Genomic DNA, 21,937 nt, shown 5'->3' with positions numbered 1-21,937 from the left:
GGAGGTGGTGCAGGGTGGCTCCCACAGCCTGGGTACTATAGGAGCTTTGTGTCTGTGCCTGTGTTGTGTCTGTGTTGTGTGTTTGCGAACGGCTGGCTAAGTGTCCACAGGCCATGTGACTGCGGATCTGGGTAGGGTGTGGTTCTCAGGAGGCCACGACTGTGCGCCCCAGGGTGACTGCGAGTTAACTGCGTGGGCTCTGTCCACGGCCGTTGGAAGCTGTGGCACGGCCTTGTATAAGAGTGTGTCTGCGTACGGCTGTGGGTCTGTGTGCGGTGGCCTGCGTTTAGTTGTTCCAGGACGGCCACTGTGAGCTGGGTATGTGTGTCGCTGGCGGGCTGTGTGCGCGGTAGTTCCCACCCGAGCTCTGCGTGGGTGGCTCTGCGGGGTGCAACACCCAGTGTCACTGTCTGAGGCTTTAGGGGGCAACCCGCAGTAGTTCCAGCAGCGGGCTACACTTCTGTCGTGTAGAGCGCTACGTTGAGTGTGGCTGCGAATATGTGTGGCTGGGTGTGTACAACAGCTGGGGTGGCTGTCCCCATTTGGGGTGAGTGAACCTGTGTGCGCGCGCGCGCGCAGCCCCGATCGGCTGCGCGTCCCCGGGTGGCCGTCCCCGATCCAGGCCCGCGAGTGTGTAGCCGCGCCCCCAACTCCCGCGGCGGGCACTGCGCGTGCGCGCCCGGCCCGTGGTCCCGGGGGCGGGACCCACCCGCGCGCCCGCCATCGCCCCTTTAAGAGTGGCGCCCGCGGGCGGCGGGGAGGCAGCGAGCGGGGCCGCGCGCGGCGGGAGGAGGGGAGCGCGCGCTTCCCGGAACAGCCCGCGCGGAGGGAAGGGAGGAAAAAAAGGCACCCTGCGGCCGGGGCCGGAGCTGGAGCCGCTGGAGCCGCAGCTGCCGCCGCCTCCACGGCCGTCTGGAGCTCCCCCGCGCGGACGATGTCCGCGGTGCCCGCCCGGGGCTCGGGGCGGTGAGGCCCGGGGCGCGGGGTAGCTATGGCGACGGCGAGCGCGGCCCGCGGCGCCGCCTGACAGGTGTGGGCCCCCGCGGCGGCGGCGGCGCGGAGCAGCATGTACGCCAAGGGGGGCAAGGGTTCGGCCGTGCCCTCCGACAGCCAGGCCCGCGAGAAGTGAGTGCGGGGCCAGGGGCGGGGCTCGGCGTCCGCGCTCTTCCGTGGGCTCCGGCGCGGGCGGGCAGCGCGCGGGGCACGTGGGCGCGGGCGACGGAGCTCGCGGAACCCGAGCGCGCTCGAGGGGTCGCGAGATTGGCGGGGGCGCGCGACCCCCGAGGGGCGCGAGATTGGCTGGGGGCGCGCGAGACCCCGCAGGGTCGCAGGAGTTGAGGGGTGGCGGGCGGCCCGAGGGGCGCTAGACGGGAGGGGACGCGCGAGACCGGGGCGGCTGCAGGGGTCGCAAGATTGGCGCGGGCGCGCGAAGCCCGAGGGCGCGAGATTTGAGGGGGCGCGCGAGATCCCTGAGACGTGGGTGCGCGAGGCCGTGGACGCGCGGGGATCGAGGGAGGCGAAGTTTTCAGGGACGAGCGAGAGTGGTGGCTCGGGGACCCCGGGCGCCTGGGGAAGAGCTGGAGGGGCGCGCGGCTACCTGTCTGCCTTGGCCCCAGCAGCTGTGTGGGGCCCCTGGGGAAGCCGCACAGTTCACAGTCGGGGGCAGGTGGGGACAGTGGAGCCCCTCTCTTGATACCGAAGAGTGCATATTGGGGGTCCCTCTTGTTCTGGGCGTGGCTCTAGGCCGTGGGTCCCAGGAGCTCTCAAGCTGGTAGGAACAGGTTCCACCGCGCCGGTCGAGGAAGGGTCGCTCGGGTCGAGGAAGGGTCGTGGTGGGGCTGAGATCTCTCGGTGTGGGGAGGCAGCCGAATGCGTTCTCCAGGTGGCGAGCTTGGAGCTGTGACGGTCCCGCAGGGAGGGTACGGGGCAGTTTGCAATGCTGTGCCCAGGAGGAAGGGAGTCTTGTCATAGCTGATGGGGACTTGCAGAATCCTTGAAGTTGAGCCGCCTGGAGTAGCCCCGGGTGTGGAACTGGCCACCCAAGCAGAGAGGAGGCTGGGTCAGCAGGGAGGGGTCCCACAAGGACCCGCCTTGAGGGCCAGGCCAGGATGTCTGCGTGGTGGAGAGGAGCCCTGGATTTGGCTGAGTGTCCCCGGTCCTGCCTCTTCTGCCTGGGCTGACTTGAGATGCCCCACCCCTCCGCAAAATGAATGTCCCCTCTGCCCAAGAGGCCTCCCTTGCCTGTGTGCAGTTAGGAAGTTGAGCTGCATTTCCAGGCACCCTTAAGCCCAAAGACTTTTTGAAACTGGCATTTGGCTCCTGCTCAGGTTGGAAGCAGGAGGTGTCTGGCATGGTCACCCCCAGACCCCAGGTCTCCAGCCAGCTGCTGGCTTTGGAGGGGACCACTCACCCATGGGAATCAAGATCCTTCACCCGTTAAGCATTTCTGCCCTGGGTGTCCCAGGGTGTGGCAGTTGGGAAAGCACAGTCTGGTCAGGAAGGCAGGCTCTGTGGCCCTGAAGAAGCCCCCTCCCCAGCAGGGAGGCAGGAATCCAGTTACCTGGAGAAATCGAAGCGGGTGATAGTGGAGGGGGAGGGGATGTCAGCGAGTGCAAAGGCCCTGAGGTGGGACCAGGAAAAGGAGCTGGGGCTGGGCCCGGTTGGAGGAAGGGGCAACCTGCTAGAGTTCGGGGTGGGCGGAAGTGTGCTCTGGCTCCCAGGTGGAGTGAGGTTTGTAGGGATCAGAAACAGAGGCTGGGAGTCCCTGGGGATGGGGACACAGTTGCGTGAAAGACAGCTAGGGAGGCCGGGCGCGGTGGCTCCTGCCTATAATCATTCCAACACTTTGGGAGGCCGAGGTGGGTGGATCACTTGAGGTCAGGAGTTCGAGAGCAGCCTGGCCAACATGGTGAAACTCTGTGTCTACTAAAAATACGAAAATTAGCTGGGCCTGGTGGCAGGTGCCTGTAATCCCAGCTACTCAGGAGGCTGAGGTGAGAGGATCACTTGAACCCGAGAGGTGGAGGTTGCAGGGAACTGAGATCACGCCATGCCACTACACTCCAGCCTGGGTGACAGGGTGAAACGTCATCTCAAAAAAAAAAACAAAAACAAAAAAACCCAAAACACAGCTGATGACAGCCTGGAGCAAGGTAAGAAGGAAGTGATTCGTAGGTTTGAGCCGGGGGTGGTAGGGTGAGGGGATTAGTCGAATTCCCGGCCACCTTCCCCCGCTGTCCGTCCACCCCCCAACCTGCCCAGCAGAGGTGTTTTGGGGATCCTGGCCTCGGGACTCAGGGCTCTCGGCAGTGCCTCGGCTGCTGGTGGGAGGCTGCGGGAACCATCTTTAGGCAGAGCGGCCGGCGTGCTTCTGTTTCACGGAGAGGGTCCCATGTAGGTGCTGGTTTGGAGGTAGGGTTCCACTGTGAAAGAAAGCTTGGAAAACACCAGATGGCCTCATCCCCCTCCACCCCCCGCCCATTTCACAGAAGGGGACACCATGGCCCTGGAGAGGAAGCCACCTGGCAAGAACTCAGCTTCTCTGCACAGATGAGCTCTCAGAGGCAGCCCCAGGCCTGTTTCCTCATTTGAAATGTGGACGACCCGTCTTTCAGGATCTTCACCAGGACCGGGTGGGAGCCCACAGGCAGAGCACCTGCCAGGGCAGCCCCTCAGCTCTCAGGAAGTATCCGCCACGGGCAAGCCACTTCCTGCCTCCGGGCCTCACTTTCCTCCTCTGTGAAATGGGGTGAAGGGGTTACACTGCTCCAGACCTCAGCTCCCCAGCCCTGTGCTCCCCTTCCTGCGCTAAGCCTCCTGCCTCCTAAAAGTGAGGCCCTGAGGCTGGGCTCGGGGGCTTCCACCTGTCATCCTAGCACTTTGGGAGGCCGAGTCAGGCAGATCACCAGAGGTCAGGAGTTCGAGACCAGCCTGGCCAACATGGTGAAACCCTGTTTCTACCAAAAATACAAAATTAGCTGGGTGTGGTGGTGCACGCCTATAATCCCAGCTACTCAGGAGGCTGAGGCAGGAGAATTGCTTGAACCCAGGAGGCAGAGGTTGCAGTGAGCTGAGATCACACCACTGTACTCCAGCCTGGGCAACAGCGAGACTCCGTCTCAAAAAAAAAAAAAAAGAGGTCTTGCCTTCTCTTCCATCTCTCTCTGGCCTCAGTCCTCAGCCCCTTCTGGCTTCCCTTGGAGCCTACGGGCCTCCCTGTCTCACGCTAGGTCTTGGCCAGCTCACTCCAGAAAGCGACCGAGCACCTGGTGGGTGCCCGCCCTCGGGGGCTTGCAGCAGATGGTGGTGACTATGGAGTGTGCGGGCGGCAGAGTGGGCCGAGGGAGGCTGGGGTCTGAGTGGACCACTTGCAAGAAGACGGGGCTGTGTATACCCCCAGCACTCCAGTGCAGCCAAGCAGGTTGAGAAGGGGTCTATGAATGACGGCCATGGTTGGCGTCTCCTGGCAGCTCGTGGGTTTCTCCCGGCTTGATTTTGAGCCAGCACGTGGATGCAGTGGCTTGTTCATCAGCCTGGCAGGTAAGCCAGGGATGGGATTCGCAACTGGACATGGTCTTTTTGGCCCCTGGCTGGAAACGGCTGTGAGGGGCAAGTGTGGAGGGCGGTAAAGAGAGGCACCACCCTGCCGAGAAGCTGCCGAAGGCCTGGCCTTTAGGGTTGGCGGAGGGGAGGGAGGACAGCGAGGGTTGGAGAGTCCCTTTGGGGGCAGCAGTGAGACCTGGTGACATGACACAGTGACACGAAGCCATGAGTGGCAGGCATCTCCCGCCCCAGCAGCGTCTGTGTCCAGGAGGGCGCTGGGCCGGGAGCACCAGTGCGGCTGTTCTCGGTAATTACGGTAACGCACGTCAGTATGGCGGTGGCCGTGGTACATTTCAGGCCACCAGGTGCTAGCACCCCGTCCTGTCTCTGCTTCCCTGCAGCTCCATGCTCGCTCAGGTCCAGGCGCCCCCTGTCCTCCAGGTCTCGGGGTCCTTGGCAGGGAGGCTGCTCTGCCGGTGCCTCCCCATGTTTCTTTCTGGCCACCTGCCCGTGTGGCACAGGGAACCCTCGTGGGCAGGCCCTGAGAGGTGGTGCCGCCCCGGAGCAGGTGGCTGGTGGGAGGCAGGGGGCACGGGTGATTTGTATCCAGAGCTCTTTCCCATAACTGAGCTCAGGGCCCCAACCAGTGGCGCCCCCAGACCTGGCCCCCCGAAGCAGTCCTCTGGGACGGGAGGACCTTTTAGATCCCCAGATTCCCTGACTGAACAGCCAGGCTTCCGAACATTTTACCCAAAACAATCACAACCCGCAGTTCTTCCCTGAGACTGAATCCTGTTTAAAATAAAAGGACCGGACGGGTGAGGAGGCTCACGCCTGTGATCCCAGCACTTTGGGAGGCTGAGGCGGGTGGATCACAAGGTCAGGAGTCCGAAACTATCCTGGCCAGTATGTTGAAATGCCATCTCTACTAAAAACGCAAAAATTAGCTGGGGGTGGTGGACGCCTGTAATCCCAGCTATTTGGGAGGCTGAGGCAGGAGAATCACTTGAACTCAGAAGTTGCAGTGAGCCAAGATCTCGCCCGTGCACTCCAGCTTGGGTGACAGAGTGAGACCCCATCTCAAAAAAAAATAATAAAAGTACCGCCATGGAAGGGAAATGGGCAAAACCGAAAACTCTGGCCTCCCTTCACTCCCAGGATCAATTCCCAAATCCTCGGTGTGGACACAGTAGCTGCCGGCCTGCCTCGGTGCTCACCCGTGGCTCGGCTGGTCCTCCTGACATCCCAGGAGGGGTCCCGGGTGGTTTGTTCATTCACTGTGGTGACGGGGCCCTGGATGCCCAGCTCCGGGCGTTGCAGGGAGCAGACTCCAAGTCCCTGCCCCACCTCCAGCGACCTTCCAGCGGGGGCCCGCAGGCGGAGACTATCAGATGGGGAGAGACGAGCAGGCGAGCAGGCAGGGGCTTCCAAGTGACAGGGAATCCCCTGGTAGGTGACATTGCAGTCTCTGGGCGGAAGTGCCCCAGGCCGGGAAACAGTGCACAGAGGCCCTGGGGCGGCCGGGCAGCCATTGTGGGGGTGCGAGGGGTCACGGGAAGGCTTGAACAAGGAGCATGGGGGTGTCGGGGAGCAGCGCCTGGAGGGGACTCTCATAATCCAGGTGAGAGACGGTGGGTGGCCTGGCCCAGGTGTGCAGTGGAGGTGGGGAGAGGGGCCCGAATCAGGAGAGAGACTTCCTTCCGTGTTTTCTTCTCATTAATTCGGTAAATGCAGTGATGTTTGGGGACAGCTGGGTGGATGTCATGCAGGCGCACACCTGTGCGCGGCCACCAGAGGCTCCTTGGACAAGATGTGTATGTGCCGGGCGCGGTGGCTCAAGCCTGTAATCCCAGCACTTCGGGAGGCTGAGGCGGGTGGATCACGAGGTCAAGAGATCGAGACCAACCTGGTCAACATGGTGAAACCCCGTCTCTACTAAAAATACAAAAAATTAGCTGGGCATGGTGGCCCGTGCCTGTAATCCCAGCTACTCAGGAGGCTGAGGCAGGAGAATTGCTTGAACCCAGGAGGCGGAGGTTGCGGTGAGCCGAGATCGCGCCATTGCACTCCAGCCTGGGTAACGAGCGAAACTCTGTCTCGGGAAAAAAAAAAAAAAAAAAAGATATGTACGTGTACCAGTCTCCCTGACGGCCTCTGGGCAGGGAAAGGGGAGGATGGGGAAGGGGTGGGGGCTCCAGTGTCGAGGCTGGGTCTGTAGCTGCCAAGTGGACAGTGGATCCCTAGTTTGGGGAGGGTCAGGCCACGGCACCCTCTGGGCAGCCCCTACCTGAAGGCATCATCCAAACAGGCTGGGCGACCACCCAAGGAGAGGAGAGGACAGAGCGGGGAGCCGGCGGGGCTGGAGGCAGGAGGACAGCAGGAGGGGGTGGGAGGCCAGGGTGGGCTCTGAGGCCTGCCTCCTGGGTTAGGTGCTGATGGGGACAGTCGGGGAAGGGGTGACGAAGGAAGGCAGGTATAGCTGTTGGCCACCGCCTCCTTCAGGAGCCCCCCCTAGGCCTCCTGGACAGCCGGCCCCTGGGCGTGGGTGCCCAAAACACAGCGTTAGCAGGACTTCCGCTGCCCTCACCCTCCTGGGGTGGCTCAGCAGCATTCCCGAAACTCCGTCTTACCCCACTCTGGCCTTTTGTGCCCCCTGCTCTGACCCCCAAGTGGCCAGGGTGGGAAATGGCTGACCCCACTCAGCCCCTCTTCCGCACCTGATGGTTGGGTTGGCACTAGGTTCCCCAGGCTGATCGGTCTCCACCAACCCCCCGGCCTTGTGTGCTTCCCTTCACGGATGGACGCAGGCCTGTCAGCCGCTGGCACAGGGGACAACTCAGAAGCCCCTAGATGGGCCAAGGTACCATAGAAGTGGGCTGGACAGGCGGCCCTGCAGGCTGTGGGACCGGGCAGTGGAGGAAGGCGCGGGGGTGGGAGACTGGAGGGCTGTGGGTCAGGATCTAGCAGGGTGTGGGCCGGGGGCTCTCTCCGAGTGGTGTGATGATGCCAGGTGACCACTGGGCACTGTGTGTCCTGCCCCCTCCCTGCCTCACGTGGTGCCGGATGAGCCTGGCATGCCCTGCCCTGGGCCGCCTGCTACGCCCCCTCGCCTGTCTGTAGCCTCAGCACCTTCCAAGGGGCCACACAGCTCACCTCTCGACTCGTGTTGCCTGTCTCTGTCTCTCCCCTCAAGAGTGTGGCCTCCAGGATGGGCGCCGGGTGTGTGCACTGCACAAATGCGCTCCTGATGCTGGAGGAATGAATGAAGTTAATGAATGAAGGAGGGAGGCAGGCTGAGATCTGGGGCAAGGGCACTGCCCATGAGGGCGGGAAGTCCCCCCACCCCGTCCCCTAGGGGCTGGGGCAGGAACAGGAGGGCTGGAAGTCTGAAAGGGACTCGGGGGGGGGGGGGGGGGGCCTGATGGGTGGTGGGTGCTGGGATTGGAGCAGCCTGGCTGGGAGGGAGCAGAGCGTGAGTCAAAGGAAGGTTATTTTAGGATGGGGCCGGCAGCCAGGGAGGGCGGCACAGCTGAGCTGGAGGCGGCTGGAAGGGCCCCCAGGCCTGCCTGCCTCTCGCCTCTAGGGCTCAGCCTCAGGCCTGCCCTCTGGAACCCTGTCTTGAATCCACGACTGCCCCAAGCCCCGAGCAGGCCCTCACGGGCCCCTGGCTGTGCAGTACAAGGGCTCGGAGGGGCTCTGGTGGGGGCCCCTCAGATCCAGGGAGGTCCAGAAGGGCTGGTGCCACAGGACCGGGCAATGCTTTGGATAGGGGGTTGTCCTCTGCTTTCTGGTGTGGCCGCTGGACTGGAGCCAGGCAGACGGTCCAGCCTTCCCCTGTGACCTGCAGAGGGCTGTGCTGGAGCCCCCCTGGCTGGGCAGGGGTGCCCCAGGTCCGAGCTCTTGGGGTGGGCAGTGGCTGAGGGGGTGAGACCAGGGGTCCCTGGCAGCTGGGGACTCACACAGAGCCCTGTGTACATTTGGGCAGGGCGGCAGATGTGGCACTGTGGGCCTGCCTCCCCTGACCCCCACCTCCATTCCCTGGACACCGCCCCGGAATCAGCACTGCCTTGGTTGGGGACAGTGCTGGAAGAATTGAGGCCACCACAGTGGATGGGCAGCCACCCCAAGGAAGAGATGGGGTCCAGGGATGGGAGGGGCCTGTGGAGGGGGGCCCTTCCTTCCCTCCTGGGCCAGCGAGGCTGGGGATGAGTGGGGTGGCCCTCAGCACAGGACACGGCCTAGAGTGCCCACTATTCGTCCCCACCCTGCACACAGCAGTGACCCTCCTCTACGGAGACCTCCCAGGCGCTGAGGCCTCTGGAGGCATGGCGTTGGCAGGACAGGGCCAGGATTTGGTCCCCGAGGGCGCACTGAAGGGAACTGAATTCGGCCTGGAGTTGGGGGTCAGGGCTGCCTGGGAGGAGCCCGAAGGATGTTGATGGATGAGTACGAGTTGTCTGCTGAGCAGCTGGTGGGGAGAGTGCTTTCCACCCGCCCTCCCGAGAGGTGGAAGGGCTTTAGGGCGGGGCCTTGCTTTGGAGAGCCTGAGCCCCCCGGGCCACCTCGTCCCGGCAGGTTGGCGCTGTACGTCTATGAGTACCTGCTGCACATCGGTGCCCAGAAGTCAGCCCAGACCTTCCTGTCTGAGGTAAGCTGCTGCCTCCAGCCTGGCCCTGCCTCCCCACCCACACACCGCGGTCCTCCTCCATTTCCACTGGGGACCCTGGGGATGGGCCCTCATTGCCCCTCTGAAGGCTCTGGGAACTGAGGGCTGGGCGGGGTCCGGCCCTGGGCTGGCATCCAGGCTTCTGGTCCGCATGCCCAGCGGGGACCTGCTGCACATCCTGGGGCCCTCCACCCACCCAGTTACCCTTCCCTCCCCACTCCCTCCCTGCCCAGATGTTCTCTGGGCACCCTGCCGCGTGGTGGGGCAGGGTCAGATGGGGCCAGCCCCTCACCTCCTTCCTCTCCCTGCAGATCCGATGGGAGAAGAACATCACGCTGGGGGAGCCTCCCGGGTTCCTGCACTCCTGGTGGTGGTGCGTGCAGGGCTGCTGTGGGTGGGCCGTGGAAGGGGGCTGGGGGCGGGGGGGTGTGGAGTGAACGTCCTCCCCTGCCGCCCACAGCGTCTTCTGGGACCTGTACTGCGCAGCGCCCGACCGGAGAGAGGCCTGCGAGCACTCAGGCGAGGCCAAGGCCTTCCAGGACTATGTGAGTCCCCACCCCAGGGGCTCGGCTCCAGGGCGAGAGGCAGGGTGGGGGGCTGCACAGCCAGAGGAGGGCTGGGGGCGGGGGCAGTCTGGGGTTGACAGGCAGGGCTGCAGCTGTCACTCAGCTCTTGGCCACTTCTGGGGTCCCTCCACCCTCCTCTTGGTCCAGGGTCATTCAGAGTAAGGGAAAGCTTTTTCCACTGCACTGCGGTCCCCTCAGCCCTCCCACCCTCCTCAGGGCACTGGAGGGTGCCATCTCCCTGCCCTCATGTGAGCGTGTGTGGAGATGGGAAAAGCTCACTGCCTTCACCCTCCTAGGCCACGTGTGCGCTGGGGGGTCGCCGCTGCTCCACTGAGTTAGGAGCCAGGTGGGGGTGCCTGATGGGCCAGGCACTGGGACACTTCTTGACCTTGCCGGGTGCCTGGAGCTGCCCGCTCTACCTTTCTGCGGTCATTTTCCCTCCGGGTTGGAAACGATCAGAGGCCAGTATGGAGTGGAGGCTGCCGGGCTAACCGAGGGGATGGCGGCCTCCTGTTGTCACGGGGCAGCAGATGGCAGCCCTTCCCTTCATCCTCTGTGCTGGGCCACCTGGCCCCCTCTGTTGGGTCTGAGGGGGAGCTGCCGGCTCTGCCAGCGGGTGTCTGGGGGGTGCCAGTCCTGCCCACCCCCCTGCCCACTGTGCGAGGGAGCACAGGCCTCAGCAAGGCCGAGGCGGCCCGAGGGGCAGGAGGGGCGGGCGCCTGTGTTTCCGAAGATGCCTCCTGCACGCGATATGGGAGCCGGGCATGCTGAAGCCCTCGTGGTGTCACTGCTGTCCACCCCCGTGGTGCCCCCACTGCTCGTGTGTGGTCCCCTTGTCCCAGTCCCACTGGATCTGGGGCCCCAGGGGTGTCTGGAGCTGTGGGCTTGGGCGACTCCCCCCCCCTACGCCTGCCGCCTGGGTTTAGCAGCCTCTCTGGGCACCCCGCTGGGCCAGGAGGGCGGAGCTGGCAAGTCAGCGTGAACGCGCTTCCCGGGCGCGGCGGTTACCATGGCAGCGCCGGCGCGGAGCAGAGACCGCAGGGCCCGGGGCGGAGGCCGCCCAAGCCCTGGGGTGACCAAATCCCCGTGGGCACCCATCCTGCCGGGCTGCCCCTCTATTGTTCTCACTCTAACTGGGGGCGCCTGGTCTGCTGACCCCGCACGGAGGCGGCCCCTTCCTCTCACCTTCCGAGGTGGGGCTCTGTCTGCCTCTCCCCGGCTCCAGGCCGACCTTGGCGTCTCCAGGAAACACTGGAGCGCCCAGCCCATCGCCATGGCAACGCGGGGCCGGGCCATCTCCTCTTCAGGGATGATTGACGTAGGGGGTCCGGCCAGGGCCAACAGCCGGGGAGGGCCCACTGCCCGGGATTAACTCCTTGGGGCCTAGAGTTGGGAAGCCGCGGGCCGCAGGGGGCAGGGAGGCTGCAGTGGAGCCTCCTCGACCAGGAAACTCCCAGGCGTCTGCTGTGGCCCGAAAGCCGGCTGCCCTCCCTGCGGGGTGGACAGACGCAGAGCTCAGAGGGGCCACCTGGGAGCGCAGCTGCTCCAGGCCATTGTGTTGGCGGGAGGCGGCGGGGTGGGGGCCGGAGCCCAGAGGGGACCTGGCAGTTTCGAACTGAGAAAGTGGCACAGGAGCGGGCACGGCGGCTTTGGAAGGATTTGTTCTGGGCCTTAGGAGTGCTCCCTGTCGGTGCTTGGGAGCTCCGGCCTCCACCCCCTTCCCCACTTTAGGGCCCTGGCCGGAGGCTCGAAGCTGATCTCAAGAGAAGGGGCAAGAAGGGGCTGGCCCGCTGCCCCACACGGGGAGGGAGGATTTCTCCAGGGGCCCTGTTCCAGCCAGGAGGCCCCTTGCAGCAGTACCTGAGGGCAGGAAATGCTGAGACTGCAGGCAGAGTGCCCGCCTCTCTGAGCCCACGTGGCTGCAGTTCATGCCACAAACACCAGAGTGTGCCTGTGCACTGGCTTGGGCCAACCTCGGAGAGCCCATCCCCTTCCTCTTGGGATTCGGGGCCTGGCCTGGACCGTACAGACCCGGGCCATGAGAGAAGTCCTCCCTCCCTGTCCCCACATGTCCCTCTGCCCTCATAGACTGAGCCTCCCTCCCCACCTCGTCTCCCCCAGAGCACACAGGTCTAGGACTGGGAGCCAGCCGGAGTGGCCTGTCAGCCTGTCCTAGGCCAGGTCTGGGCTGCACCAGCATCTCTGACAGATAGGAGGCCCCCAGCTCTAGCACCCTGTCTTCTGCCCTTCTCCATCTGTGGAGAGACGGGGTTGGGGACCCCACCCCAGAATCCTGCTCTTCTCCCCGCTCCAGGGCGGGGCGGGTCGCAGCTGCTCTAAGGAAGAGCCTTCAGGAACACTCCTCTTGAAACTGCGGTAGATCTGTGTGTGTATTTGGGGTGTCCCGGGTAGAGCTGGGAGCCAGCTGAGCTGCCCTGCCCTGCCGGCCAGGACGACACAGGGCCAGTTGGGATGGGTCTGGAGTCAGGGGCAGGCCTGTGCGAGGTGAGAGCTGCCCTGGGTCCAGGGTCTTCAGATCCTCAGGCCGACAACCCCAGTGCGCACTGAGGCCAGCTCCCTGTCTCATGGGGCCAGCCACCTGCAGAGAAGAGGGGGCACACCCCAGGCCTAATAGCAAGTGTCCAAGTGTCCTGACCTGGCCCTCTTGGTTTCCCGCACCCCTGCAGAGCGCTGCAGCTCCCAGCCCTGTGATGGGGAGCATGGCCCCAGGTGATGCAATGGCTGCAGGCCCCATGGCGGCAGGCTTCTTCCAGGTATGGCCAGGGCTGGTGTCTCCTGGCCTCCAACTCTGGGTGGGGGTCCCATGTGGGCAAACTTCATGAGGCCGGCAGGCTGGAGTTGGGTGGGAGGTTCCTCTGTGCGGCAGGTGTGCCTGGCTGGGCCTTTCTGGGGCCAGTGAGGGAGGGCCCAAGTATAGTGGAGGCTGAGCATCTGTGCGCGTGGCCTGTACATGCGTGGGCACACGGTGCTTGGGGACTCCGTGGCCACAGTGGTCCTGGTGACCGCTGGTGCCTGAGTCTTGCCCTCAGGCCTTCCCACAGGGTCCCTGCCCTGTAGGCTGGCCCACCTCTCCGCCTCCATGGAGCCCTCCCCTCCTCTGCCAGGCCCACGAGGGCCTTGCTCCCCGCAACCCACCCAGTTCTGTCCTAGCCCCCTCCCCGGCTCCCAGCCGCCCCGACACAACCCCAATGCCCCCATGATGGGGCCTGGCAGTCAGGTAAGGAGCCATGGCGCCTGCCCCGCATACACACACATCCCCCTCCCCCAGCGCCACCCCTCCCGCCCCACAGCGTGGTGCCCTGGCCGGCGCCAGCTGGTTGGGCTTTGCCGGCTGGTTCTGGAGGAGGGGTCTCCCCCGGCGGGGGGCCCCGGTATAGCAGAAATAGGGTAGCTTTGGGGGTAGAGGGTTGGGGGAGCTGCTGATCCCCACCCACCTCTTCCAGCCCTTCATGTCACCGCGGTTCCCAGGGGGCCCCCGGCCCACCCTGCGGATGCCGAGTCAGGTGAGAAAGGGATGGTGGGGGGCAGGAGCTGGGCCGGGGAGGGAGCACCCCACACTCAGTGCTGCCGCACCCCCTCCGCAGCCTCCCGCGGGCCTCCCTGGCTCCCAGCCCCTCCTCCCTGGCACCATGGAGCCCTCCCCACGAGCCCAGGGTGAGTAGGGAAGCTCTGCCCCCTGTCTGCCCATTAGTCAGAATTCCAGCTCTAGGTGCTCCAACCTTGCTGCCTCCCAGCTGTGCACACTGGGGAGTGGTCCGGGTGCAAGCCGCTTCCCTCTGCCCCACCCCAGGGCATCCGAGCATGGGCGGCCCAATGCAGAGGGTGACGCCTCCTCGGGGCATGGCCAGCGTCGGGCCCCAGGTAAGAGGGAGCCCTGGTGGGTGGGACCCTCGGACTGTCCCCGGTCTGCCTCTCACGGCCCCTTTGCCTCCCCAGAGCTACGGAGGTGGCATGCGGCCCCCACCCAACTCCCTTGCCGGCCCAGGCCTGCCTGCCATGAACATGTAAGGCCCCCGGGACCCCAGGAGTGTGCAGCTCGCAGGCCACCACCAGCCTCATGGCTGGGTCAGCTGGGACGGGCCCTGAACCCTCAGGACAGCCTTGGATGTTGTTTATTTCATGGCCACTGTTGAGTGGGGAACAGGACTGAGGTAGCAAGAGTTCCGCAGGGCCAGTGATGGGCTGGGATCAGAACCTGAAAGCTCATGCTGGCCACTTCAGCAACGTCTGCTGCTCTGCGGCCTGTCTGGGGACACAGTGGAGCAGGGTGTGGGGGCTGTGGGGGTGGCGGTCATTCACGTGGACTAGCCCCAGGATTTGTCACCCACGGTCTCTTCCAGGGGCCCAGGAGTTCGAGGCCCATGGGCCAGCCCCAGTGGAAACTCGGTGAGTCTAAGGCTAGGTGGGCAGGCATGGGGTGGGGTGGGAGGGGCACTGGGTGAGCTGCCTGGCCGACTGCTCACAGCTGCCCCTGTCCCCAGATCCCCTACTCCTCCTCATCCCCCGGCAGCTACACGGTGAGTCTGAGCAAAGCTGTGTCGCCCTGGGCAGGGGCTGCGGGATGGCAGATGAGGGGCCATCTCTCACAGTCCCTGTCTCCCTCTGTGTGCAGGGACCCCCAGGAGGAGGTGGGCCCCCTGGAACGCCCATCATGCCTAGCCCTGGAGGTACAGCCTAGACAGGGGTGGGGTGTGCTAGGGTGGGTGTGCCTGGGGGAAACCCCATCGCACTCGGCACCCTTCCTGTCCCCTGGTCTCCCCCAGATTCCACCAACTCCAGTGAGAACATGTACACCATCATGAACCCCATTGGGCAGGGCGCCGGCAGGGCTAATGTGAGTGGGGGCTTTTGGGGATGCTTCTGGAGGCAGTGACCCCACTCGGGGGATGGGTGGCCCGAGTCCCACGCTGTCCCCATGCCTGCAGTTCCCCATCGGCCCCGGCCCGGAGGGCCCCATGGCCGCCATGAGCGCGATGGAGCCACACCACGTGAACGGATCCCTGGGTGAGTGGAAGTCCCTGCTCCCGCCCAGGCTGCTTCCGGCCCGGGCCCATGTGCCCCTGGCTGCCTCCCCCCACCGCCAGCCTGCCTGTCGGGTGGAGGCTTCGGGTGGCCCCCTGACCCCCCCCAGGGGAGCCACTCAGTGACGGGGGCTGCCCCAAGCTGGGGGGATCCGGCGACCAAAGCAGGGAATGCACTGACCCAACCCTCCACCTGGCCTCAGTCTGGGGTTTCTTGCGGGGTGCCGCGGCGGGGGAAGCTCCCGAGGGTCTGTCAAACCCAAGAATGCCGGGGGGCCTGGCACCGGCATGTCTGAGCCGGTGTCCGTGTCGGTTCGCAGGCTCGGGCGATATGGACGGGTTGCCGAAGGTAAGGGGGGCCGCACTCCTGCTAGGGGTGGGTCGCGGTGGGGGGGGCCCCCCCCGCAGGGGTGGGGGGCGGGGCAGGGAGCTCCGCGCTGACGGCGGCCGCCCCCAGAGCTCCCCCGGCGCCGTGGCCGGCCTGAGCAACGCCCCGGGCACCCCGCGGGACGACGGCGAGATGGCGGCCGCCGGGACCTTCCTGCACCCGTTCCCGAGCGAAAGCGTAAGCGACTGCGTCGACTCTCCCCCCGCGGCGGCGTCGGGCCGGAGGGGCCTGGCGGGCAGGCCCCGGCGGGGCGGCCGGGGGGCCAGAGCAAGACCGTGACCGCGGCGGGCCAGGTGGGGGGGCGGCCGCGGCATCCTTCCCCTCCTCCCAACCTCTCTCCATTCCCCCCCGCCCCCCACCTCCCACTCCTGTTTCACCGTCCAGATCCCCTCCGTTCCCACCCCGGGACCCGCGCCCCAGGGCAGCCTCCCCACGCATCGCCCCTCCCCCATTCCCTCCTGTCCCCGCCCTCTGTCTGCCCAGGACCCAGCCCTACCCTGTCCCCCATTGTCCCCTGGGGGCGGGTCCCAGCCTCTTCCGGAGCTAAGCCCGGCCTCTGCGCGCTGCCCCCTCCTCTCTCCACAGTACTCGCCAGGGATGACCATGAGCGTGTGATGGGGCGGCAGCCCCGGGCCTCTGCAGGCCTAGGCTTCTGCCCAGCGCCCCTCCTCAGGGCGAGGGGCTGAGGTCACACCTCGGGCACCTGGACTCCTGGCCAATCAAGGCTTACCCAGCTGGGAGGCCCCACATGAAAGACTTTTATCATTTTATTAAAAACGCAAGGACCTCAGAGACGTTCTTTTCTGTATGGACCCTTCCTGCCATTTGTATTTTGTTCCAGAAAGAAGGGCTCTTTGGGAGTCCCCTCTCTCCAGGACGTCAGGGGGTGGGCTCCAACAATAAATGGAAGCTGGTTTTGGTTTTTGGTAGCGTGTCTCAGATTCCCTCTTTGGTCTTCGGCCACCACACTGTCCACCCTGTGGTCTTGTTTCCCACCCCACCCCCCATCTAGCCCCACATTCCAGAAACGGGGGTAGACTGAGGCTCCGAGGTCTGGGCTCTCCCTGGGAGATGGGGTGGCAACCATGGGCAGAAGGATTGGGACGGGAAGCTGGGCGCTCAGAGCTGGGGAAGCAGAGGAAGGCAGAGCCAGGTCCCAGGCCCCAAGAACCCCAGGTGAAAGGACAGCTGAGAGTGGCAGCGGCTTTATTGTCTTTGGGGCGGCCTGGAAAGGTGGGGTCCTGGGGGGCAGCGGGGAGGAAGGGCTGGGAAACAACTGTGTGACAGGGGCCTCAGGTGGTGGGCATCTGGGGTTCCTCCACTGGGTGCCCATTGGCATCACCGGTGCAGCCGTTGGTGGAAGCGGGTACCGGTCCTTTCTTGTTCGACACAGGGCGGGCGGCAGCCAGGGGTCCGACTTGCTTGAGGCTGGGTCCTGGGCGCTCCATCTTATGCTCCAGGAGCATGTGATTCTGGGGCGGGAGGCCCACGCAGGCCCTGGAGAGGCCACACAGCTCAGCAGAGCCAGACACCCAATCGGGGGAAGGTGGGGGGCTGTCCCGGCCGCCTACAGCCCTCCAGGCCCTATGCATAGCTCAGCCAAAGGGTATCTGGACCCCGGGCGGGAACCTGGAGGCTGGGGCGCACCTGAGGATGTTCTCGATGCAGCTTCGCTGGCGGAAAAGCGCATTGATCACCGGGCTGCCTGGCGGCACCAGCGGCGCCTTGAAGAGGAAGCTGAGCAGGGACAGCACGGGGTGGAAGGTCTGTGGCTCGGGGTCGGCGTCCGTGCAGAAGCTCACGCGCTGGCACAGCTCGGTCAGCAGCGCCAGGTCTAGCATGATGGGTGCGGCCAGCAGGGAGTCCTGTGGGGTGGGCGGGTCAGGAGGTGGAGGAGGGTGGCCAAGCCCCGCCTCCCACAGCAGCCCGGGATGTGGCGCACCTCGCACGTGTTGTGCAGCACCAGTGTGTTGGTCCCGCCCAGCATTAGCTCCGAGGTATACTCATCCAGCGCGCGCTTGCTGTCGCCGACGTACGGCACGTACTTGATGACCACCTGGGGTGCAGCAGGAGTTTGCCCCGGTCCCTGCCACCCCCCTCTGAGCAACCCCACGCCCATGCCCGCGCCCCACGCACGCAGTGGTCGGGCTCCTCGCCGGGCATGTAGAGCACTGGGTTGCTCTGCACCATGTCGTCCACCACGTTGCTCTTGGACACCTCCTTAGAGCGGAACTGCAACGGCGCCGACAGGTTCTGCCCGTCGTTGTTGCCCAGGTGGTTGTAACTCACGATGGACATGGTCTGTGAGTACAAGTGACGCCCTGGCAGCTGCAGGCCCTGCGGCCCCACAAGCCAGGTGCTCGCAGCCCAGGTCCCCCTTCCTGCACTCGGGAGCCGCCCCCTCGGCCCACGCACCTTGAGGCCAGAGCTGATGAGGAAGTCCACGAGCACGGACTTGACTTTGGTCTGGCCAGACTTGAAGTCATCTCCGCCCACGAAAACCCGGCGCTGACACGCGAGCTCAAGAGCTCCGGGCACCAGGGTGTTCTGTGGGGACCCATTGAGGAAAGCACAGCCCTCCAGAATGCTGGCGACGGCAAAGAGCGTGGAGGGAGACACCTCCCGGCCAAGCTGTGGGCAAGGGGGGCAGTCAACACGGAACTTGTGTTTGAGACTGGCCCTGCCTGACCCGCTCCACCCGGGCGTGCGCCCACCTCAATGGTGCGCAGCAGGTTCTCGGCCGTGTCGTTGAGGCCTGGAACCACCTCACAGAAGCGCTCTGTGTTGGCCGTCCACAGCACGATGACTTTGTCTAGCCCCGCGCTAGACCGGAAGTCTCGGATGTCCTTGCGGATCTGCTCCAGCTGTAGGGAGGATGGAGAGGGTGTGGGGGGGGATGGAGAAGGTGTGGGGGGGACGGAGAGGGTGTGGGGGGACGGAGAGGGTGTGGGGGGGACGGAGAGGGTGTGGGGGGGACGGAGAGGGTGTGGGGGGACGGAGAGGGTGTGGGGGGGACGGAGAGGGTGTGGGGGGGACGGAGAGGGTGTGGGGGGGACGGAGAGGGTGTGGGGGGGACGGAGAGGATGTGGGGGGGACGGAGAGGGTGTGGCGAGGTTGGTTGTACGTGCCCTCGGGCTCAGAGAGCCTGGGCCACTCAGCTCCCAGGCTGTGAAGTAGGGCCTGGACTCGTGGGGTGGGGCAAAAATGGGGAACCAAGTAGCGAAGAACAGGTGGCAGGGAGCAAGGAATGCAGAATGGGACGGGACCTGCTGCGCGCGCGAGCCGGGAATGAGGTTGTCCGCGCGCGTGCTCTGGTTGGCCGCGATGAACTCAGGGATGTAGACGGAAGGCCGAGGCCGCAAGGCTTCCATGTGCGGCCACAGTTGCTCCTGCAGCTCCCAATCCAGCACCTTCGCGCGCCGCATGGCCTCCGCGAGGTTCAGCGACGAGATGTCCCAGCCTGGGGGGGGACCCTCACACTCGGCCCTGCCCAGATCCTCGGCCCCTCCAGCCCCCATCTCCCATCCCGCCCCTCCCCCAGCCCAGGGCTCCGCCCACCATCAAACACCAGGTCGTTGGGCGCCACCATGGGCAGCAGCGCACTGAAGGGCACGAACACCTCCTGGCCCTCGGCGTCCAAGCCCAGGCTCACGGTGCCCACCTGAGTCAGCGAGCCGTAGTAGTTGGCTTCCTGGGGGGCAGCAGACAAGGCGAGGTGACGAGTGGGCGTGGTGACGAGTGGGCGTGGTGAACGCATTGCTACCCGGCCTGGGCCCCGCCTAGACCCACAAGCCCCGCCCCACTTTCGGGCATTTTCAGTTCCGGGCTCTCAGCCAGGACGGAAGCCGCTGCCCCCAAGCCCCTCCCCCGAGACCTCCGACATCTTAAGCTCCGCCCCTGTAAGACTCCCGAGGAGCCCCCAGTACCTCGCGAACCCCCTCCCCGGTGTCCGCCCGCAGCCAGGCCCCGCCCCCTGCAAGCCCTCCCGCCCCGCAGAGCCTCGCCCCCTGCAGGTCCCTCACCCCTACAGGCCCCCAGCCCCAGGAAGGTCCCTGGCCCCCTACAGGCCCCCAGTCGCAGAAAGGTCCCTCGCCCCCTACAGAACCCCCATCCCCGGAAAGGTCCCTTGCCTCTCGCAGCCCCCTACCCCACAGAACCCCGCCCCCTGCAGTCCCCCCCGGCGGCCCTGCAGAACCCCGCCCCCTGCCCCCTGCAGCCCCCTGCGGCTTGCAGGCTCCTGCCCCCACCCGCAAGGACTCGCACCGAGCACCCTGCCCACCGCGCCCCTCCCGCCCCCACCTTGCGGCCGCTGCGCGTGGGCCAGGACAGACGCAGTCGGTTGGCCAGCACCGCGGCGGTGAGCGTGGAGCCGTTGTTCCCGCCCCAGCCGACAAGCATGACCCCGAGCCTGGGCACCTGCCGGGCGGTCCGGAAGGTGAAGCGCGTGGTCGTGGGGTGCACCTGGAGACAAGCCAAGCAGTGAACCCCGGGTCCCATCCCCTTCTCCCCTCGCGGCAGAGACGGGGTTGGAGACATTGAACAATCTCCTCCCGCCACCCGACTCTCCAGCACGCCCCCTCCCCCGGCTCCCTGGCCCACCTTGAGGACGCCGCCCTCGCGGCTGACGCGCGTCGTCCGGTACTCGTATTGCGCCTCAATAGCCTCGGGGCCGTAGACCACGTCCGGGCTCTCGACGAAGAACTGGGCGGCGGCCTCCATCGCGGCGGGCTGGGGGCCAGGGGTGAGCAAGGGGTCAGCGGGGACAGTAAGTGGCCGGGCCAAGCCGGCCTGGGTCCCCAGGGAGGCCGCCCCCACCCCAAACCACGCTCACCGGCGCGGAGTCGGCTCAGGCAGCGGCAGCGGACAGCGCGGGCTCTCGGGCGCGCGACCTCCGGAGAAAAGCGCTCCGGCCCCGCCCCCGCCCCGCCCCCGCCCCCGCCTCTCCCGCGCCTTGGAGGAGGGGCCCATCATCTGGAGACCCGGGTTCGAGGCCCGACAACCCGGAGCCACCGTAGCCATCGGTTCTCCGTCTGACGGAAGTAGCTGGGCGTCCTCGAGCGCTGCGAGTATTGGTTCACCTCACTCGCTCCGCAGCCCTCAGGGGCACATGGCCGCCTATTCCCCCTTTACAAGAGGACAATGAGGATAAGCAGGAGCTGAACCACAAGTCAGGGGGTGGAGCTGGGCAGGGAAGCTGGGCCTCCGGCGGAGGCGGTAGAGGTTCTGGGTCAGAAACACTGCAGGGGAAACTGAGGCAGAGGACCAGAACTCCAAAGCCAGAATCTCCTCAGATTCTCCTGCCACCTATTCCACTTCATGGGCAGCAGCACCTTCCGGGCACTCCCATCTCCTGGCTCCCTGTGCCCGCCCCCATCCATCTCAGGGGGGACGATGTCACTCGGTCCCATGGGGTTCAACCAGGATGGGGCCTGTTTGGCCTGTTTCCCCACCTGCAGCAGGAGGGCTTGGCAGGGGTGGGCCGGAGGGGGAGGCTGTTCACTGGGAAAGGGAGGGGACAGGCACAAGGGCAGGGCTGAGGCAAGGGAAGAATGAGGCCTGCACAGCAGGGCACCCCCCTCATGTGTGCTGATAAGGGAGCGTGGGAACCCAGCGGGCAGGCCGGGGCAGCTCCCCCAGGAACTTTCCAAAACAAGCGCCTGGAGGCCGGAAAGTTTCCACCACTGGAGCTGGCCCAAAAGGTGGATAGTTGGGAATGTTTGCAGGAGACAGGGCCTGACCTTGGAGAATGGGGGCTTAAGACTCTGGTTCCAGGCCTCACCCTGAAGGGGCCCCAGTCTGTGGGAGTTGGAAGTGGACTGGGACACCCCGCTCCCCAGTGGGAGGGAACTCACAGGCAGGGCCCCTCCAAGGCAGGCTTCCCAGATGAGGGGGCTGCTGGCAAGGGTTTTGAGACATGAAGAGGAGTTCGCCGAAATAAAACTACAGGCCAAGCCATCTGAGCTTGAAAAAGTGGCAGATGAAAAAGCAGCCACGTGGGAGGCAGTTTGGGGACTAGGGAAGGCCCTGAGGGCTGGGGATAGGGAGTGTGAAAGAATATTCAGTATTTGTCCTTGGTTCTGTTAGACATTCAACTCAATCACCAGTGACCAATGGTTTAATCAATCACATCTATGCATGAGATGGTTGGGGTTCAGAACACAGAACCCCCCCAAGTATGGGGCCTTGGCCTGCTGAGCACTTTGAGCAGGACATTGGAAAGCTCAGAAGTGAGTCTCTCTGACCTTCTCCTGCCCTCCTGCCTCTAGCTCCTTTCTGCCCTGGAAACCATAGAAACCAGAATTCCTCTTCCCCAAGCCAGGTCAGAGAAACTGGAGCCCTTCTCCCCTAAAACAAGCCGCAAAGCCAGCAAAGGTCACCGTCTGCTTGCTCCCTTGAAGACCCTCATTCCGGGAGGGTCATGCCCATACCCTGGAGGAAGGAATGTTACCAGGAAGTCTGGGCAGGCTGGCTCCCCTCCCCCACTCAGTCTGCTCCCTTTAGATCTACACAGTGTTCCATCTCATTGCTACACATTCTTCACAGAACCTAAGCAGAAGAATAGGCAGCCGGCCAGGTGCAGTGGCTCACGCCTGTAATCCCAGCACTTTGGGAGGCCGAGGCGGGTGGATCGCTTGAGCCCAGGAGTTTTGACACCAGCCTGGGCAACATGGGGATACCTGTCTCAATAAAAACAAAAAAATTACCTGGGCTTGGTGGCGCCAGCTTGTGGTCC

The 21,937-nt window shown here is 65.1% G+C and overlaps 2 protein-coding genes across 8 annotated transcripts; one reads left to right on the top strand and one right to left on the bottom strand.

Moving 5' to 3' along the window:
• Positions 1 to 684: 684 nt before the first annotated feature.
• SSBP4 (single stranded DNA binding protein 4) lies at positions 685 to 16,133 on the top strand. Of its 7 annotated transcripts, none has more exons than XM_039465593.2 (17): positions 692 to 1,125; positions 9,118 to 9,190; positions 9,520 to 9,581; positions 9,669 to 9,753; positions 12,462 to 12,548; positions 13,239 to 13,298; positions 13,380 to 13,449; positions 13,586 to 13,656; positions 13,732 to 13,799; positions 14,136 to 14,181; positions 14,277 to 14,312; positions 14,408 to 14,462; positions 14,559 to 14,629; positions 14,721 to 14,799; positions 15,137 to 15,165; positions 15,274 to 15,497; positions 15,790 to 16,133. In XM_039465593.2, exons 1-16 carry the CDS (start codon positions 1,067 to 1,069, stop codon positions 15,481 to 15,483), a joined length of 1,161 nt encoding a protein of 386 aa, XP_039321527.1. In that variant the 5' UTR covers positions 692 to 1,066; the 3' UTR covers positions 15,484 to 15,497; positions 15,790 to 16,133. The 7 variants fall into 7 exon arrangements, with proteins under 7 accessions (XP_074240477.1, XP_039321525.1, XP_074240478.1 ...); XM_039465594.2 differs by having other exon boundaries at positions 694 to 1,125; positions 15,274 to 15,381; XM_039465591.2 differs by having other exon boundaries at positions 687 to 1,125; positions 13,586 to 13,799.
• Positions 16,134 to 16,393: 260 nt separating this feature from the next.
• On the bottom strand, positions 16,394 to 20,127 carry ISYNA1 (inositol-3-phosphate synthase 1). Its single transcript, XM_039465590.2, has 11 exons — positions 20,036 to 20,127; positions 19,804 to 19,932; positions 19,504 to 19,665; positions 18,763 to 18,895; positions 18,471 to 18,664; positions 17,919 to 18,068; positions 17,620 to 17,835; positions 17,341 to 17,505; positions 17,147 to 17,260; positions 16,852 to 17,069; positions 16,394 to 16,701 (listed from the first exon to the last, which is right to left on the bottom strand). The coding sequence occupies exons 2-11, from the start codon at positions 19,921 to 19,923 to the stop codon at positions 16,497 to 16,499; spliced, it is 1,677 nt and encodes a 558-aa protein (XP_039321524.1). The 5' UTR covers positions 19,924 to 19,932; positions 20,036 to 20,127; the 3' UTR covers positions 16,394 to 16,496.
• Positions 20,128 to 21,937: the final 1,810 nt, after the last annotated feature.

This window comes from Saimiri boliviensis, chromosome 14 (genome assembly GCF_048565385.1).
Source record: "Saimiri boliviensis isolate mSaiBol1 chromosome 14, mSaiBol1.pri, whole genome shotgun sequence".
Taxonomy (NCBI): domain Eukaryota; kingdom Metazoa; phylum Chordata; class Mammalia; order Primates; family Cebidae; genus Saimiri; species Saimiri boliviensis.
The sequence above is the reverse complement of the archived record's forward strand: the minus strand, read 5'-3'. Positions and strand labels throughout refer to the sequence as shown.